Source organism: Salminus brasiliensis, chromosome 1, assembly GCF_030463535.1.
Source record: "Salminus brasiliensis chromosome 1, fSalBra1.hap2, whole genome shotgun sequence".
NCBI lineage: Eukaryota > Metazoa > Chordata > Actinopteri > Characiformes > Bryconidae > Salminus > Salminus brasiliensis.
The window spans coordinates 51,334,311-51,355,053 of NC_132878.1; the positions used below are offsets into that span (position 1 = coordinate 51,334,311).

Here is a 20,743-nt window from a genome sequence, read left to right on the forward strand (position 1 = left end):
CTGATGTCTGATGAACAGTTTGCAGTTTTAATGCAGTGTTTGTAAAAGCTTCATTCTTTCTATTTATTAGGATTATTGGAAGAATGTATATTGTTTGTTATTGGTTTATTGGTATTATTGGTAATTATTAAACTAGTCTAATTATGCAATTGCTAACATAATCAATACTGCCCTGGATGGATGGTATCTGTATATTAACAATACAACAAAGTGTGTGTGTGTGTGTGTGTGTGTGTGTGTGTATGTATGTATGTATGTATGTATGTCTGGAGGTGTCTCCGATGCTTTGGACAGCAGAGTGGAAAATCCTGCACAGTTCTGCTGAAGCAGATTTGAAACCCATCAGACTACCGCTCACTCTTGTGTGTGTACGCACACACACACACCTTCTCTGTCTGTTCCTTCACCTCTGTCTGCTCCACCCAAGACCTGTGAAATGGTTTCTCTGATTTATTAAAAAAAAAAAGCAAAAAAAAAAGCTGTGAGCCGTGTGGAGCAGGCCTATGTGCAACTTTCATTGTATAGGAGGTCTGTTGCATTTTCTTTCTGTTGTCTGCACAGTAAGAGAGTCTTTGCCATTGTGAATTCTCTGCTGCTGTTTGCTTGACAGTGGATATGTGGTGTCTTGTTTGAAGAAATGCACTCTTCTGTATCAAACTATATACACATATATATATATATATAGTCATTTCTTTTGCACATCTGTGGTGGTATTTTAAAGAATGCATTGCAATACAACATCTACTGGACTAGTTCACATGTATCGAACGTCGGCTGGAGTAGATAGCATCTGTCTAACCTCAGCTAAGTAGGTAGCATCTATCTAAAATCAGCTGGAGTACGTAACATCTGTCTACCGTCAACTGAAGTAGTTAACATCTATCTAACATAAGGTAGAGTAGTCAACATCGGTCATACGTCAACTGGAATAGTAAACATCTGTCTAACTTTAACCATAGTAGTAAACATCTGTCTAACATCAACTGAAGTACTTAACATCTATCTCAACATCGAGTAGAGTAGTTAACAACGATCTAACATGGGTAGAATAGTAAACATCCGTATAACATCAACTGGCATAGTAAACATCTGTTTGATTGACGCATTGACTGGTAAGCAGAGTGCTGGAGTACCCATGCACATCTCTAGTATTTATATTCTGCTAATGATCCTGAAGCCAGAGTACTTTATTGACACAAGCCCTCTGGCTTAGCTGAAATATAAAAGTGTCTCGCTTAAAGCCTGGCTTCTTCCAACAGAGCATAATTTCAAGTGTTACTTATGCAAAGTGAAATGCTGTGGGTTTTATTAAGCTAGAGAAAAGAGATAAGGGATTTGTTAGCTTTTTGTTATTCTCTACTTAAGGGTGGGGCAGACTGTACAAGGGGCAGTGTTTATTTCTCTGTGTGTATGCATGCATGTGTCCCTGTTGAGGGTGTGATTTAAGGTGCTAGGCTAAGGCTGAAGATGATGGCCTGAGCTTTGTGTATGTGTGTGAAAGAGAGTGTAAACTGACCTGCCTGGCAAAAGCAGTTTACTACCTCAGCTCTCTAGTGAATGTGATGCTGTACTAAGTACTAAGCTCTCCCTCCAGACAACTATGGCACACACAGCCAGCAACCCCACAGATGCACACTCTGAAACGCTTATCAGCATGCACACACCCACGTTCCCTTAGAGCGAGCATTCATTCAGTACGCTGGCTGTCTGTTTGTACTGTACAGGGCAGAAGTGACTCTAAACCTGAACTTATTATAGGGCCTTTACGGCTAAGTGCTGGGGTTAAGGCTACATTCACATTACAAGCTTCATTCAATTCTGATTTTTAACTCTGATCAGATTTGGCTATCTTGACCTTTCGCATCCATAAATGGGCTTATCTTTGTGTTATGTGAAAGAATCTGTCCCTGAAACGGCACACCTGCACACATTGCCTCAGTCACCAACAGTCAACAGCATTAAGTGCATGCGAACGGGCAAAAACATGCATGAAATCAAATTTGACTGTTCATGTTCATATTGCATGCCTAGGATTCAGATATGTTTCCGATCTAGGATATTGGATTTGGCATGTCCACAAAGCCCTGAAACAGCCTTAGTTTGACATGCTGATGTTTGTTTGAGGTGTTGAAGTGAAGACATATGTGAGGTTTTAGTTGAAGTCTACACCACTGTTTACAACTGTTTTTTTGCATTGTTTATTAAGGTGGATCTATGGGATTTTTTTTTTATTTTCCAATAAGCTGTTTTTAATAGAAACACTTCACTTAAACTTGACCTACCACTTTTTCACAAGTTAACGCAGAGATCTTTAGGTCCAATATCCAATGAGCTTTTGGACACGTTTTGGTCCAAATACTTCAAGGATCAGGCACCGCAGCACCCTTTTCAGCCTGACTAAAAGTTCCTTTACTGTGCCAAAAGGTTTTTCTCATTTGACCCTGTTTGCTCTAGCTGGCTGACATTTACTTCACCTTGAGTTCATTTCTCAAATGTTCAAATGCAGTCTTTTTTGGTGGCTGTGGGACATTTTTAAAGTAGCCCAATAGAAAACACACCCTGCCAGCTTACGGTTTAAACCCATGACCATACCTTTTGAAACTCTGCTTTCACAAAGGTAGTGGGTGAGCTGCTGAGTGAGCTACTCAGATAGGGGGCAGTATAAATTTGAAGCAACTGCATGTGACCTAGGAAACGGTGTCAGATCTCAGCAGTGTGTTGAATGCCTTCTTTTTGCCTTTCTTATTTCACAGTTTGTGTATTTGTAGCACTCCAGCTACTCAAATGCTTGTGCATGAGCACTGAACCACTGGAAAAATCCACAGCTAGCATCATCACACCACACAGTACTTCAGTACATCAGCTTTTTTTCTTTTTGTTTGGTTTTTGTTTTGTTGTTTTCTGCCTCATCCCATCCAGCATCAATACAGATATGCCATCTTTAGTTGCACCCTTGGTGATGACAGAGCGTTGGTGTGCGAGAGCAGCTGCAGCTTCATTCGAAACGACTTCTGATGAAGTCAGACCACCGTCTGTTCCTTTGAGTAGCACTGGCTGGACCACAAGCTTTGATTAGACAGCTGTGTATGTGTGCATGTGCGTATTTGTGTGTCTCGGGCATCTGTGATGTGTAGGGGTGGATGTGAGGGTGTTTGAAGCGGACAGAAGGCCGGTAGCGCAGAGCAGTCAGTGGAGAAACGTACGCAATGGAAACTCCGTGACCAAGTGGCAAAGCAAAACACAGCCAGCTCCACTGGCCCTCGTACACCTTCATTTCTCCCTCTCCAACCCTGCTCTCCTCTGTTGCTATGGGCTTTGCCGTTTCTTTGGCCCTGTTTGACCTGTGCGCTGGAGTGGGAGGCTCCAGCTACAAGGGGATAACCAGGCCTGTCCAACGATGTTAGCTAATGTTTTGAAGGAAAGCCAGCCAGCAGAAGGTCCCTACAGGTCATCTTTTTCCTTCTCTGCGTTTGCGTATGTGTGTGCGCTCCTGTCAGGCACATTTTAAGTCCTGTCTTTGTTAGAAAACCAGAGAAATCAGAGAGGTGCAAAACCGTGTTAGTTGACACTTCAGTCCACTCGCCAGTGCCTGACGGGTGCTCAGATTTGACCAGTTGCTCTGACCTAAATTAGTGTAGCATTACATTACTGCCTCCGGATTCTGGAGAGGTTTTGTGGCATTCCTGCACATCTACTACAGTTTCGTAGCTTGTTGCTGAACTGTAGTGGGGAACAGTGCTGCCTTCACTCATCAGGCTTTCCTTCATTTGATTCCTTGCTTATATCAGTTAGAGCTGTTTGGTCACGGTCTTAACATTGCATTTGCCTAACTCTGTAACAGAATTACACTGAGAGTCTGTTTACACCTGCCGTTAGGATTCCTTTTTGGTGATCGGATCACGTTCGAATTTCACTTGTCCGCATGAAAAGCCAGACGTAAACACCCCCAAGACACCCTTTGATCAGATTACAATCTGATCACTCAGACCGCATTCAGAGACGATTGTCGTCCACATTTAATACAAGTGTAAACAGAATACGTTTCTGTGATCAGATTCTGTCACACCAGCGGAAATGCATCTGTTGGGGAGGAAAACGGTAATACGAGCAATGATTACTGTGGATTTTGGCTTCTTTCTCCCTCTTGTTCAATCACCCTCACTCTCTCTCTAACTGTGTGTGTGTGCCAGTCTTCCCCAGTCACTCAGTTTGGCCCGACAGCCAGGTCTAGTAAGAATTGTGGTGGTTCCAAACTTCTTCCATATACGAATAATGGTGCCCACTGTGCTCTTTGGGACCTGTAAAACTGCAGCAACTTTTCTGTACTCTTCTCCAGATCTGTGCCTTGATACAATCCTGTTTCTGAAGTCTGCAGGTCATTCCTTTGACATGCTCTGACATGCACTGCCAACCGTGGGAGCTAATATATTCAGGTGTCGGCAATCCCCACTCATGTCCAGTCCATTGAATGTGTACCGCAGGTGGACTCCAGTTAAGTTGTAGAAACCTCTCGAACAGTATCCGTGGAAACAAAGTGCACCTCACCTCATGTCAAAGGGATATGATATGTATTTTACATTTAGATTTTTAATAAATTAGCACAAATGTCTAAAAACGTACTAATGTCTGTAACGTAATAAAAGGTGGAGAAGGTGAAAAGGGTGTGCAGACTTTTGGGCTTGACAAAACTTCAAGGTGGAGTTGGAGTATTCAAGCTTGGATCTTTCAGTTGAGTTTAAAAGTTTTGAGCCATTATGCAACAGTTTTGTTTATCCCTTTAATGAGGAAATTAGACTCAAAGATGAAAAGGATAGCTTTGGGTGGGGATATAGATATGGATAGGGAAGTCTATGTAATTCTATGTCCCGTGTGTGTGTGTGTGTGTGTGTGTGTGTGTGTGTCTGTGTGTGTGTGTGTGTGTGTGTGTGTGTGTGTGTGTGTGTGCGCGCGCACGCATGTTTTTTTTGTTTTATTAATTTATATTTGTTTATTTATACCCCCCACCTCACCCCCCCCCACACACACACTTGCTATTCAATGTTGGTAGTTGAAAATGTAATGGGGAATGTGGGAATGGAGAATCCTAACTTTTATGAAATACGCTTTTGTGAAAATGAAGCCGAAACACTTTATATGGAAAGAATGTTCTGTTATTCTGTCTTCCAACTCTCTTGCGCTCTGTCTCTCTTTCCTTCTCGCTTGCACGCTTGCTCTCTCTCGCTCTCAATGACTGGATGGTCAGTGGAAATGTGTTTCTCATTGTCTCTCTTTGCTGGCACAGCTCTCTACTCTTTCACATGCCTGCATACTTTTAACATGAAGCGCAATCTCTCCCCCCACCCCCCTCAGATCAGACCCCAGAATGATCAGTAGTGTAATCGGAAGGACAGTTGATGGTTGCTCTGTTTTGGAGATCCATGATTTTTATTGATTTCTAATCAATTTGCAGTGATTTGTGTTGCAGAGAACTGAAAAGTCTGGGGCAGCTTTACTTAAAAATAGTTTTTATTTCATTTTTTTGAAATGGAATGTTATTTGGCATGAGCTGGTAACTGATTCCACCTCCTGTCAGCAGAACACCTCCGATTCCAAAAGGTGTGTACAGGGTGCCTGTGTGTTTGGAGCGTATACATCTACATAGGTTTGCATGTGCAACGTGTGTCCGTCAGTGCTTACGTCCAGCCTGCTGCCAGTTCTCGGGGGGCCAGGTTTGCTGACTTTGCACCGTTTCCATGTACGCACGCAGGTTGGAGGCTTCCACAATTGCCACGTACATGCATACTGAACGCGTGCACATTGCGTGAAGGCGCACTATACATCATAAACAGGGCTAAACAACCAAAGGCATAACTATTATAAATAACCACTGATAAATAACAGAGGTGGATAGGGGCCGTTCTGTAATACGAGTTCTTAAATTAACTCTTTAAAAAAAAAAAAACAATAATCAAGGCAAACATAAAACATGAAGTATATTTACAGACCAACAACACGTATTTAAGCACACTGAGCCCTCGGCACAGTCCGTTTTCCAGTCCTTGTTGTGAAAAGAGAAATACAAGATAAAGCAAGGGAGTGAAAAGGGTATAAAAAGTGGAATTTGTGAGGGGAAAGGAGACAAGATTAAGCCTGGAAGAAAGAGCAGGGAGCAGGAGCTGACTGTGCCCTGGTCCCACTCTGAACCTGGCTAAAGTGAATCTTAAAGGTGGAATAAGAATAAGGGCACTTCCTGTCAAACCGCCAATGTCCACATGCAGACTTCCGTGCTCATAACTGCCCAGGGCTTGACCATTGGCCCAAAACGATGTATACTCATGCCGCATGGGATGTTCTTCTAGATGTTCTGTCCTTTCTAAGGTGGAAGCACGGTTCTAAAATAGCATTTGTGCTGAATGTACAGAAGTGCTTCCCCACCCTGGTCCTGGAGTACTGGTACCGTCTTCATTGTGTTGCTATTTTCCCTGCTCCAGTTACACGCACCTGATCCTACCAATTTGAACCCAGTTTCCCAAAGGCATCTTGGTGTTAAGATAATTTTAACTGGAGGAAAGAGAGAGTGCTCAGTGTGATGCTCGCTTGGCCATTTATGAATAACGCTTAGGTGTGTTAGAGCAGGGAAAACCACAAAATGTGCAAGGCAGGCTACTCCAGGACCAGAGCAGGAAACCACTGCTGATAGACAGGTGTGTTGAAGTAGAGGGAGTTTTTGAGACGTTTAGAGGGAGTCAAGGAGCAAGTCTCAATCGATGGGTCGGATCATCATTCGGACAGACTTGAGCGAGTAAAAGCCTCCACCGTAATCAGCCCAGAAGATCCCGTCCTGGAACTTGCTGCGGTACACGCCACCAGAGTACCACACGCCGTTTAGATTGGTCTGCCCGCACGCGTTGTACCACCAGCCACCTTTGTGGAAGTGAGCGCAGTTACCTGTTGCAGTGGACACAGGAGAGGAACAGCGGTGAGTAAAAAATTGGAAAAGGGGAATATTCAGGAGGAGGAGTGGGATTTGGTGCTTAACTTTCCAGACAGTTGATCATGATACTGGTTTAATATACAGCAAGAACAGAAGGTGGCTGTACCTGTGAAGGCGTCCTTGTCACGGTCCAGCGTGGTAAAGGGCTTGCCGTTGTGACTGGTCAGCGAGTCCCCAGCGTTGCCCTGGTAGGTGCCCAGCCTAAGGCGGAATGCCTCACTCTCGGGCTCCAGCCGGAAACTGCTGTACTCCGCGTAGACCTTCTTCCCCATCCAGTCTTCCAGCTCCACCAGCAGCCTGTAGTCTGCCTGCTTAGCCAAGGCATAGATGTTGTCCAACCCCAGCCAGTACTCGCCATCTATGTTCCCAAAGCCTTTCTGTTTGAGAGATTGAGGCATTAAACATTAAAGTTATTGATCCAAACCTTCTAGTGAATGATGCCTGTACACATGTATTTGATATATGCACTGATTGGCTGGGTCTTGGTTTGGCTTGCATGTGGACAGAAGTGGAGGAAATGCCTGACAAGTAGTAGAGGGACAGGACTACACAGTTGAGAAAGTGTGTTCCTCCCTGTGTGTTTGCGTGCGATTCCAGTGTTGGCTGACATGTAAGCATACAAAATGACATGGATGATTACTGCAAACACACACACACACACACACACACACACACACACACACACACACACACACACACACACACACACACAGTCTGCATGTCCCTGTTGAATTTTGTGGATTCCAGCTTACAGTGGCCACAGCACTTGTGTGTTGAGCAGGCACGTTCTGCTCCAGCTGAACGAATTCTCACTCAAAGGACAGTCTCGAGCAGGGAGGTGCGGACAGGCTTTTGCAGGCATAATTGGATTTTTCCACAGATTGCAGCAGTGCATGGAAAAAACTGGCCCTTGTCCACTCAAAGCTGTCCAGTTGGACCGAATCGCGTTCTTTAGCCATGCCAGGCTTGAACGAGTGGAAATTGTAGTTTGCGTTTCTCTGGTTAGGGTGAATTTGCTTGGACGCTATTCTGTTCTGTCTCAAAATAGAGGTTGCAGGGTTGAGGTAAGTAGGGTTTGTAATCATGCTCCTACGCAGTTCTCCACACACAGCTTTGATGACTGACTGTTTTTGTGTGTTACGGTCATCTGGCTACGTCTCGCAAAGATAGAGCTGTGTTCTGATGGGTGTTGAGATTTGGTGACGTTGTTTACTCCTGTTGTTTCAACCACAGAGCGATGGATGGGCTTACATCACCCTGCATCACACATTACATCCCTTGACCCACACACACACACACACACACACACACACACACACACACACACACACACAGTCTTTCTTGATCTCCTTGAAAATTAAAGCCCAGTGGACTTTACATAGACTTCATCTGATTACGCTGTTACATTGTGATTTAGATCATATATTGGACTTCTGGTAATGGAATTGTTAAGATACCTGTTGAGCCCTGAACGCAGCCCAAGATAACTGCTGATACTGTAAGGCTCACCTTTTGTGGAACGGATAGAGCCATAGAACTGTGGAAGTATCAGCCATTGATTGAAATGTGAGTGGCAATTGGCTTACAGATAAAGTCCCGCCTTTCAACAAAAAAAATCACAAGCGTAGGAAGGTCGACATGTTACTGGGGAAAGCACCCCCGAGCCAGAACGACCAGAAGCCGATAGATCAGGATTTTTGTGCATTGAGATATACATTTTAAATGTAATTGATTTTATTTTTTAAAACAATAATCGGTCTCTCCTCATGCATAGAAATGGGAGCGAGGTCTTGTGTGACTGGAAATAATTGCCTGGCAGCATTGCAAAGATGGCTGCTGGTGAACAGACTTGACTTTGGCGCACCAGAGGCATGGTATATGTATATAGTACACTATAAGGTTCCAGGTCTCCATGACTTAATCACTGAAAATGTCTGGTTAATAACTCCCCAGTCAGCAGGTAAAAGGTGCTCATTGCTTCCAGTAACTAGAAACAGAAGCAGCAAAGGAAAATGTGGCAGTGTTACCTTATAGTTCTCCCAGTTTCTGAAAAAGTTAACTGAGCCATCTTTCCTTCTCTGAAAGACTGTCCAGCCTCCATTGTCTAGTCCGTGTTCACACCAGGCCTGAATCAGTCTATCATTGCCCTCTGCCTTCAGAAGATACATCCCACTGGTGCTGTGTCCTGCCTGCCGCACTTGGAAACAGTCTCGGAAAGGTCCTGTGAGACAGAGAGTGGGGGAGAGAGAGGATGCTGTAAGGCTGCTAGGATTCGTAAAAAAATTTATTTAAAAAGCTATTTGACCGATTTCTTACTACAATAATCGTTTGCAGAAGTACTCGGAAAGCCAGAAGAATCAGAATATCAAAGCAATGGAGAGAGTTGGGGGGGGGGGGGGTGCAAGCAGATAAACCCTGTATTGTATATGAATGAGTTTTGGACGCTGCTCCAACAGCAGATGAATTTGGTTCATGAACTGCACATACTTGCATCAGTCTTCTACAGCCCATGGCCCAATTCCCTTGGCTAATGAATCCCCACCATTCACGGCAAAGCAAAGACAAACAGGTGGATAAAGGAAAAAGGGGACGCTCGTTATACCTCTGAACGCTATACACTCTGAAATGCCTTGCTCTGAATTTAGTGAAGTGATGCATTGATATTCATGTCCACAGGCGAGTCTGCTGAAACTCCTAACAGAGACATTGAAGGTTAAGGGCCCAGAGAGCGCTCCTCTGTTGGGCAGACTTTGAGAGATCCTCTGTTCTTGCTGAAGTAGCTCCCCTGAGAGGCCTGAGCAGACCTGCTCTGCGTCTCCTTTCCACAGCAGCCCTGTGTCTCTGTCCCGCATGCTCGGCTGAGTCTTCAATAAGCCCTGCTCTCCTAATGGAGTTAGCATGCCCAAAGCTTTCCTTCTCCATCTCTTTCCCCTCCCTGGCTGTCCCATGTACTATTAGCCTTAAGCTAAAACCATTATCAGTCATGTAGGGGTGAGCCAGAAAAAGGAGGAGTAGATGGAAGGGCAGGATAAAGAGGGAAAAGAGGGAGAGCGTGTCCTGCCTGAGGCCCCCTGGGTGGCACGGTTGGTTATCTGTATGAGAGGCTGTTTCCTGTGTTGAGAAGAAGTTCTTCAGTGGCTGTGGACGTGCAGAAGCAGCTGGTTTGCCCAGCATAGGCCGGCAGCCCTTTCAATGGCGGCCATTGAGTTTGCACAGTCAGGCTTTGTGCCAGACAGCTTTTTGCCCAGCAGGCATCAGAAACGTGGAGCTGGTTTTCTCAGCTGGGCTCCAGTCGGACCCCTGGACCCCCAAAAATGCATTAGAGCTTTTATACAGCTTTCCTTTAACCACTGGTTGTCCAAAGTAGTGTTCTTAATTTGCATTAAAAAAATCTTATATAAATGATTTCTGCTTCAGTTCAATGGGAGAGCAACAAAATGAATGTTTTAGATCCATCCTTATTTCCCATTAGTGCCTTCAAAGGATAGCGACCCAGGTGGGGGAACATCAGATTTAGTTTTTCATCCAATTTGTACAATAAAACAGTTCTCTTGACAGTAAGAGAATGATGCTACCACCACCATGCTTAACAGTTGATACAGTGGAGGAGTAAAGCTGAAGTATTCAGCCCCCACAATCAATCACACCTCTGGTCATTGTGGTCAGACAACTCCCTCTTTCTCATCTGTCCATAAAACTATCCCTCATAGGGCTTTTCCTTGTACATTTGGACAGCTTCAGACTTCAAGTCAAGCTTGAAGGTGTCAATTTTGGAGCAGGTTCCTCATTCTTGGAAGGTGGCCTCTCCAAACCGAATTGGTTGCCTATGCAAACCAATTTCCTCTGAGCTGAAGGTGATAGTGTGGGTTTTCTTCCAGGCCTTGGCACAGTGGCTACACTTCCCTATAACTTGTACTTAAGAATAGCAATATTAGTTGATTAATTGAGAATTTATTGGTTGATAGGATAGTTTCCTCTCCACTGGTCGTGGTTCCTTCCCTTTTTTCCTTGTTCTTTCTACGGAGCGGTGGCACAGCGGTTAGCGTGCAGCATAAACTGCGGTCCCAAGCGCATGTTTTTAGGTGAATCAGACTTCTAGTCGGTTGCTATTAGTGGTCATTGGTAGGAGATCAGAGCCGGATAGAACCACAGTGGTTGGGCTGGATTCTCCGAAAGATGGATGACCGTGGTACGCATGCTAAAGAGATTTGAAACTCGATCTCTGTATTGCTGTGGGTCAGAGGCAAGGGTTAGGTGTTACAGGCTCTGCTTGCTGACACCAGGGGATGGTGGTTCTTTTTGGAGAACCACCATCCCCCATCGGAGTGCTGGGATTTGTAGCCCAGCACTATTTGACAATGTTAGAGGTCCTCGTTCCAAAACCACGCACACCCGCACGCACCAAGCCTGCCAGTTCTCAGGGGTCGCCAGGAGTGTAAGTGCTTCTCCTGATAAGCTGGAAATTGGAGCAGATGAGATGTCTGTGGGTTGTAGGGGGGTGGCTAAGACATGTTGTGAATCAGCCAGCAGCAGCTCTCTTCCTTTCTTTAGCCCTTGTCCAAGACAGTGTAATTTTATAAATCTGTTTTCACTCATGTTTTGTTACTAGCAAATAAAAAGCCTGCATTTTCTTCCAGAAAAGAATAAAGATAAATAGCACTGCAGACTCAGACTCAATTCTATGGGGGGGGGCATGGGGGACCCACAACTGCTGCAGATATGTCTCGTGTGGCATGCGGAAATCCATCAACCCGTAATAAATGAAAGTGCTATCACTAGAAAATAGTTACCTTCTTAAGTATGTTGTAAAAAGCCTTGTTAAATTGTGTGGAAAATTCGAATGTATTCCAGGGTTTTGAGTCCTGTTCCTAGCTTTTTAGCAAACCTACAGACATTGCCCAGACCTCTTCTTGTCCCTCAGGTATCGGCACCACTCTTCTGCAGTAGGTTTAGGCTTTCGCTTTATAGGGCCTACAGTGAACCTGGCTGTAAAAGTACTTCACACGTGTTGTGGTAGCTGGAAACCAATGGAAGCCAAATAGCATTTTAGTATAGGGAAGAAAGTGTGTCTGAGGTTTAATGGGAAGGAATAGAAGTTTTTTAGGCATTATCCACATGTGTCCACCTCCCCAATCTGCACCAGCCATGTAAGAGAGTATGCTTATTGTGGAACTAAGTTGGCTAAATGAAGTAAGCATGTAATTTGGGTGTGTTAGGTGGTGCTATAGTATTCTCAGAAACAGTAATAGCCATTTACATACTCGCACCTTCACATCATCTAATGCTTTCTATCCAAGCATTCTGTAAGGAGCGTTTTCACTCCTTTTATTGCTGTATTTCTCAACAGGTGGCTGGAATAGAGGGTGAAGGGAAGCCTGTGCTTTGCTGAGAGTGGAGCAGATGGGTTTGGGGTACAGCGCTGTCTTTCTGGTTCCATTAGCGAAGGTGAAGGGAAAGAGTATGTCTCATGTCTGAAGCAGACTATCATACATCATCATCATCACAGGCTTAAAATGTGCTGGGAGCTGCTGTGGCAGCTGGTTTTCATTCACATCTGTGTCTCTGCGCTGTGTACTATAGAACACACCTTGCCTTTTGCCTGTTTACAACCCTATGGGTTTGCCCCCTTTTATGGTGGGCTAGTGAATAATTTGATGAGCTCAGCTCTGATTTGCCGGTTTACAGCACTGCAACGGCTCACGCAGAAGCCATGTAGCATTGGAACAAGAACTCTGGTGACAGAGGAAGAAATGGTAATGCCAGGGATAGCCCTTAGCCAAGCTCGGAAATTTGGGGTGCTTCCCAGAGAAGAGCTTTTCCTGGCGACGCTCCCTGAGTGCAGTTTTCCCAAGTGCTTTTTTTTTCATTTTTTTATAAACCAAGCTAAAGTTAGCTTTGAGCCTCAAGTCAAGTCAAGTCAAGTGGGTTTATTGTCATTTCAACTACATACAGAGTACACAGTGAAACGAAACAACGTTCCTCCAGGACCATGGTGCAACATAGACAGTGCATACAAAACACAAGTGCAACACATTGATACCTACTTATGTCTCTGATTTTTTTTGCCTTTTCTTGCTTACTGAGTTTGAGCTCTACTTCTGTGAACAGTGGCACCGGAAAAACCACGGCCACAAGACCTGGTACATATAGCAACCCATTTTTTTGCTGCTCTCTAGTTTTACTGCCTGCAAGTAACAGAAATGCCACATTCTTCTGAAGTGTCTGTTGCGTTTTCCAACTTCTCCAGCTCTGACTAGTACTAGCGGGGCTTTTGCCGGTGGATTGGGGATGTGTATATTTTGAGAGTGTGAATTTAACTAGTTAAGAACAGTTATATGGGTTTAAAATTGACATGTTTTACAGCTCTGTTTTGGTTTTGCCAGATTTTCTTTTCAGTGAGGAGACAGCACTGTTTGAGGTATGTCATTTCCACACACTAAACTCTTATTACTCAACCGTGCCAAGATGCATACAGTTTTCCATTCTGGGGAACCTTCTAAGACCCTTCTAAAACCATTTAGAAAATCCATTTGTCCCCAAACTTAATCGTGTAGCCTACATATTTGCAGTGGTCATTTTCCTGACACGTGCATGCATGCTTTTAATGTGCTTGACATCTGTTTAATGTGTCCTCAGGCAGTGTACGGAGAGGCACAAAGATTCACGCTGTTCTTAGAAAGCAGGAAGGGTCTGGTGCTGAAATTGCTGTATGATTTACTCCCGCTGTAAAATTCTCTCCATACTGACCCTGCGTCCTGCGTGTCCACCGTCTGCTCTGTGGAAACATGCTACATGTGTGTCTCCTTATTTCGGCACATGACTATCATACTACACATGTTCCTTATGAATGCTGTCCTCCTCGTGCTCGTCTGACACATCTTCCGTCTCTTTTTTTTTTTTTTTTTTTTTCTTCTTTATTCTCCCCCGCCCTCTCTAGTGTCTGATTCTATTACAGAATGTGATTCCTTTCTTTTGTGGTGCCTTCTTTCCTTTCCATGCACAAAACCCACTCCTGCTTCTGTCTCTATTTTTGAGGCTACTCTACTGTTGTCGCACACAACAGCTTGCCCTGTTCTCTCTCTTTCGTTTTTCTGGAGACTGTTATTCCCAGAAAACATTACCATGGAAATTGTTTTCACGCTTAAATTTGCCGGTGGAGACTGTGCTTTTCGGGCGTGTGTGTGTGTGTGTGTGTGTGTGTGTGTGTGTGTGTGTGTGTGTGCGCACTAGCTTGGGAAGATTTGCTGGCAAGAAGTTTCGGGGACATCTTGTTGCCTTTATGTGATGCATTCCACTCCCACTGTGTCAGCGTGTTGATAATGACAGATGTGTTTGACTATAGTGGCGGGACCTGCAGTTATGTCAGGATCAATGGCTGGTTGTCTGTTGGAATGTCTGTACTGATCTTTTTTATTTTTTTTTAGTATCATAATTTTTTTTTCTCTTCCCCCTCCCCCTCCCCCATCTCTTCATGCCCTGCCAAAGAGGGATGGTGCTGCTGAACTGGAACATGGGATTCTGGGATTTGTTTGGGCTCGTTTCAGACTCTGTAGAAATAAATGCTTCCTGCTGTGCGATTAGGCATCAGAGGCTCTGGGTGACAAAACATTGCCACACGCTGACAGCCACTCAGTTTATCCAGGAAACCGTACACTCAGTGGCCAGACCCCTGACACTACCCACACCCGCGGGGTTCCCTGTTATTGTTTACAGAAACCTGATATCGAAGTGTTGTGCCATGCCTGTCTAAACAAGACTTCCATTACAACTGTTGACACGAGTGTATTGATCGATGGACGTGCACCAAATGGACAAAAGTATTGAGACACTTGCTCGTTCCTTGTCTCTTTAGAAAACAAGAGTGTATCCAGCTTTTGCTGGACTAACTGTCTCTACTATTTAGGGAAGGTCTGCTACTAGATTTTGGAGGAGCATTGCTGTGAGGTTTTGATTGCGTTCAAAAACAAGAGGATTTGGTGAGGTCAGAATGTTTGTTGATCACCTCACCACAGTCCAAACCAACTCCCCAAGTCATTACCCAAAGTGCTGGATGGAGCACCATAATCCCAGAGAACACAGTTCCACTGCCCCATGGATTTATCAATGCTGGGAGTCTTTATACCTCTTTAGCCCACACCTGGCATTAGGCATTGTACTTATATTCTCCAGAGAGTCCTGTTCTATTGACAGAACCTCTTTACAGGGACGATGAACACAGCAATCATGTAATGTAGAAACATGTAATCCTGCATTAAATGCATTAAATATGAGTATAAAGCTTCAAAAATCAAGCATTGTGAGGGGGCGTGAGGCCCCACTAATCCTCAAACTGCGCTATTATAGGCCAATTGCAATAGAGTACAGCCAGAACTGAAAGCAGTGTAGCTTATGTTTCTTTGCGTTCAAATGTGAATAATGGTGACTGCAGAGGGAGGGGAACCAAAAATATAAAACCCAAAAGATGGGATTATTTGACTGATATAAGGCAAGTCAACAGATTAGCAACAACAGACCAGACATGTCACTTTTGACTGCTGCCAGAAGAGTCTGCTTAGTCTAACATTGGATTTATCTCGTTGGGTAGACTCTGTACTTTCTGTTGCTTGGCATGTCATGAGGACCGATACTTTGATGCCAAATTGATACCGAAATGTTTTATATGGTACTGAAAGGAACCAAAAGTACATTAGCCCATAGAGATACGAGATTGTGATTTTTCAGAAACTGACTGGGGCAGCATAATAAACCTGCATTTGTAGTCGGAAGAAGGAAGTTTTCTTCTGATTCCTGAGTGGGATGATCAGGGATCAATCTGTAAATGGTGGCACGGAGCATTCATATCGAATTCAAACTTATCTAAGCAGTTTAAAAACAGACACCCAGATCTGAACGAGGTTTGTCTAAACGTCTAACCTAAAAAGGTATCGCTATTGTTCGTGAATTGCATTCAGAAAGGCAAACATTAGCTTGTTTAGGCTAGCGCTGTGATGGCCCATAACCAGTGATATTAGCACGCTGTGTGTGGTCCAGTCTGACCTATTTAGACCTAGAAGCGCTGAGCTCCTGTCATCTGAGCACTCTGACTAGCTTCTAGAAATGCTGTGTTGCTTTCACCTGCTTATAATCTGGTCTGACTGTCTTTACACAAGGCAGCTGACATATAATGATCTCTAGATGCCACTTCATTGGCCATCATATGCTAGGAACCAAGTCAATGCTCTTCTTGTTCAATTCAACAGTTCAAGAGTTCATGTTGAAATACATTTAATTAATTGGTTTATTTTTTATGGTATCTGAATTGGTATCAAGAATCATTGAATTCCAGTGGTATTGGCACCAACTACCAAATCTCTGGTATTCTGACATCCCTTCCTTTATTGTTGGATGCACTGTATTTTCCCGGTCACAGGGCTTTTCTGATCAGTCTTATAGATTATCCAGACTTTATTATACTTTCAGCTTTGTTAGATAAAGTTCTATACGTGCAAACAGCATCAGCATTCAGAAATGACACAATTAACCAGGCTTATTCACTTACCGTCAGTGGTCAGTGTGCCCTGTGGCGGGAGCGGGACACCCAGAGGGTCAGCCGTGGGCGAAGTATCCATGCGTGAGCTGCCCCGTGGAAAAGCCCGGTTGTTATGGTCCCTCTGAATCTCGTTGGTGAAGCGGTTGCTGTTGGCCGGGATGGTCTCGGGCACCACCTGCACCAGAGGCGGCACAACAGGTAAATCTTGGCGGCTGAAGCCGCGCATGCAGCGCTCCTCCAAGGCAGCAATCAGCACTGACTGGTTGTTGACCGTGGAGGCCAAATTGGCAAAGCGCATCTCTATCTCCTTGTAGCGAGAAGCCAGGCGCAGCATCTCGGAGGTGACGTTGAGCACGCGGTTCTCCAGCTGCACCAGCTCCAGCGAGTTGTCCCGCTTGCGAATGATTTCGTGCAGAAGCTGCATGTAGAGCTGCGTCACGCGCGAGTTCATGTTACGCGACTCCTTGCGCAGCAGCTTCATCTCGTTCACCAAGTTGCCGTCCACGTCAGCCACCAGCTGCAGCATCTCAATCTCGCGCCGCTGCTTGGACAGCACCTCTTTCAGGTCCGAAATGTCCATGCGCGTCACCCTGTCCTTGTCGGGTTCGGGACCCGTGGCCGAGGCGCAGATAGGGCCTGTGATCCTCTGCTGCGGGACCAGGAAAGTGTACGCGCACCGCTTAGCATCATCCGTGGCCGACCTGCGCCGCCGCGATGAAAACAGCGGCCCCTTGCCCGAGCGGCAGTTGCTGAGGGCAGCAAAGGACAGGCAGAGCAGGATGCCCACGTTCCACGCTTGTGCTCTCATGGTTGTTGTGCTTTTCTACTCCACCACCGCCTCCTGCCTCCTTCTCTTTCTTCTGCAGCTGCCCTTTTTATGCCTGGTTTGTCTCTACGTGGGCCAGATGGAGAAGAGATGGATTCACCTGCAACAAAGTCATCAGACAGCAGTGATTGATACTTTGAAAGCTAAATCAGTGTCTTTTAAATCAGTAGTATGGTGTAACACCAAATTAGCATCTTCCAAATGTAGCTAGTCACACCTATACTGTCTCAAATGTACACTTTATGGCCTACTGTATCTATAAAAATTAACAAAAGCATGCATATTAATTCCTGAAGCCTTTGGATATTCTTAGACATATATTAGACTACATCATGTGGTGTCAGAAACCACATATATATAAGATAAGCATGCAATGTGAACGCTGCTAATTGGAGGAGATCCAACTTCCATTAGCGTCATGGCTCCAGTGCAAAAACTAAAGGAGAAAAAATTAGACACAACAAGTCTGGTTCATTAAACCTCTGCAGCACACTGCTGTCTTTCAAATGTTGCGGTCAGTGCCTGGAGGCTGGCCTTGGTGACATGACAGCCAATCAAAATAGACATGTTAATAAACTAATGTGTATTAATAACCAAAGTCAAACATCTCTGAGTGTCGAGATGGACCAGCTGTCCACGAATAAGAGGCACAGATTTTAATGGAAGAGCAGAATTACTGTCAAATACAGCAGTCAAAATCGACGCCACGATATCATCATGGTGTCCACTTTGACAAGATGAAAGCAGCGTCTAGTTAGACAAGGAAAACCAGATTCGGTGCTTGAGAACGGTTTTGTAGTTAATCCTGACAGAGCAGCAAAATGATCTCTTTTACATCTCACTACTTTTTTTTTTTTTTTTTGGTTCTGATGGACTGAGCCGAATTGCATTGTTGTAAAATAGTCACTAGGGCTGAGAAATGCATTGGAAATTAATTTAAACCAACATTCAGAATCTTTAATCAACATAATCTCCAGCTATCCATATCCATTATTAAATATTTAAATGACTGTTATTATTTCAGTTCCCCACTGTGTGGTAATGCACTGTCCCCTTGACTCAGCCTCATCCAGTCTGCGACATGAAAGCAGCAAAAAAAAAAAACAACGTAAAAACATTAGGAAAACTTAAACATTGATATAATCATGCATTAATCATAATTTGGGAGGGGTCAATTAATTGTGATACTGATTCAAGGTCAACTCGCCCAGCCAAAATACTAACTATTCAATTCTATATTAACCTCTTAAACAACCTGGGGCCTGCCGAAAGCCCAAATGTGTTATTACAAATTCCTATGACCAGCCTATTAACAGCCACACCCGTTTGTACAGAACTCCCTGTAGTTACTGAGTAATACACCTTAGTGTGTAATAAGCCTTTCTGCATTAAGGGGTTAATGAGCTCTGACATCCCTCTTAAGGAAATCAGGGTTTTCTTATAATCATTATAAATTCTTTATAAATCTATATATGGGTCAGTCAGTGTGTGGACCAGCATTAAGACTGGCTTGTGACACCATGCATGCTAGTAAACATCTAGAAAAGATACTTTAACATTTGCCTTTTTGCATGAATGTGTGGTTTATGTGGGATGCAAATTAGGGAAAGGGCACACAGCTTACCACTGTGCTATTTGCTCTTAATGCTAGGGTTAATCTGTGTGCTATTTCAATCGGAACCCTAATGTTTTGACCATCCCTTTCCTCAGAGTTGTTTGTAATCTCCATCTCCTGCCAGCGTCAGCCTCCTAACCCGAATAACACAAACCAGTAACAAGAAAAGTTCCTCGTCCCAGACAGCTTTCAGTGTTGTGGACGCGACTGGACTGAAAAAGACGAGGGGGGGAGAGTTAGGAGAACAAAGAGAGAGACTGGAGAGACAGCAGGGTTTAATTAGTATCCTTCATGTGCTGCGTCTGTGTATCTTCAGTTCTCCATAATGGCAGGTAGAATGTGTTAGATTCCCGAGTGCTGAGATGTAAACAGTGTTGATGGGGAAGGGCTGAGCGAGACGAGGAAAGAGTGTGTGGTCACGCTAGCCTCTGACTGATGGAGTGCAGGAGTAGTGCTGCTGCTGCTGCTGATAAATGATGGGCTGTAGGTCTGCTGGGTTTTTAGCAGTGTTGGGAGAACAAAAGGAATTTGTTGGACAGCAGCACTGAGTGATGTAGTTCTGTCTGAGCAGAGTGAGCCTTGCATCCCTCTGCTGCCCATCAAAAGTTTGGGAACACATTGATTATATCCTTTGAAGTTTATAAAAGTTATACTTTTCAGTGAAGTATTGAAGGATCCCTGCAAGAATCTTGCAAGCATAACACACTGTTTTTTCAAACTCTTTTTTTCAAACTACTGTTAGAACTGGTGGTGTAAACAGCTGAAAGGTTAGAGGAAAGATTGCCTGATATATGGACAAAAGTATTGGGACATCTGCTCATTCATTATCATTTCTTAAATCAATCTGATTAAAAATAGTTTATCCTGCTTTTTTGTTGGAGTAACTGTCTCTACTGTCCATGGAAGACTTCATACTAATACAAATCATACTAGATTTGGCAGCATTGCTGTGAAGATTTGATTGCATTCAGCGACTGTGCTAGTAAAGATCCTGAATGATCACCACACCACATCTCATGATATTAGGCATGGTGCCAATAGTTTCATGATTATCTGCTCTACACGGACTACGCAAGCTGTGTGTGTGTGTTTGTGTGCATTGGCACATCTGTGTCAGCAATAAGTGCAACTTAAAGTAGCTGAATGCATTCACTAGAAGGGGTGTCCACAAACCTCTCAATGGAGAAAGTCATTTTTGGACTATTGCTGTTGGTCCATTCGTCATGATTTCCAGATTTAAATTGGTAAAAGGTGAAAAACTGAAATGGTTTGTGCAGCAACTGTGAACTGACACATGCTCATCTGTTAAAAAAAAAAGTGTCCATCTTTGACATGGCCTTTATATGCCTTTTCTACACCTTCATCCTGCTTCCCTTGCCTGCTAAGCCATTAAAGTCATGCCCGTCACTCAGCTGGTGTCAGAATAAACGTACCCTTCTAGCTCCCTACTCCGACTTGGACTGCAAGTGGTAAGTAAATATGGCCCTGGTGCCCTGACTTTTCCTTCTCTGGGTATAAATTTAGCCTTCTTGTTTAGTCTCTCGCTCTCCACCGGGGGGTTCGTTTTCTGCAGCGCCCCTGAAGCGAGCTGATGTGTTGCAGTGGGGTGTCAGCATTTGGCGCGTCCCTGCTGCGGCCCTCTCTGTATGGGGTCAGTATTTGTCACTGCTCTGCGTGCAGGGGCTGCGTTCTCCACCTCTAATCCTAGGATTACCTTTTCCGTCCCACTGTGCTCTGCTCTTCGTCACTGCCAGAGAGACGCTCGCACAGGTGCCCCACTTTATGTACACACACACACAG

At 44.4% G+C, this 20,743-nt stretch overlaps 2 protein-coding genes across 5 annotated transcripts in view; one reads left to right on the forward strand and one right to left on the reverse strand.

The window, feature by feature from the left end:
• ralgps2 (Ral GEF with PH domain and SH3 binding motif 2) overlaps window positions 1-20,743 on the forward strand; it is a 134,326-nt gene that overhangs the window by 72,487 nt on the left and 41,096 nt on the right. The gene's annotated exons all lie outside the window — the stretch shown is intronic.
• Window positions 5,488-20,743, reverse strand: part of angptl1a (angiopoietin-like 1a) — a 34,410-nt gene continuing 19,154 nt past the window's right edge. Inside the window, exons 2-5 of the mRNA XM_072682008.1 lie at window positions 16,512-17,428; window positions 9,001-9,194; window positions 7,080-7,350; window positions 5,488-6,927 (exon numbers count right to left, since the gene is read on the reverse strand). Coding sequence (XP_072538109.1) covers window positions 6,740-6,927; window positions 7,080-7,350; window positions 9,001-9,194; window positions 16,512-17,310 — 1,452 coding nt within the window. The 5' untranslated portion in view covers window positions 17,311-17,428 and the 3' untranslated portion in view covers window positions 5,488-6,739. The remainder of the gene's footprint in view (window positions 6,928-7,079; window positions 7,351-9,000; window positions 9,195-16,511; window positions 17,429-20,743) is intronic.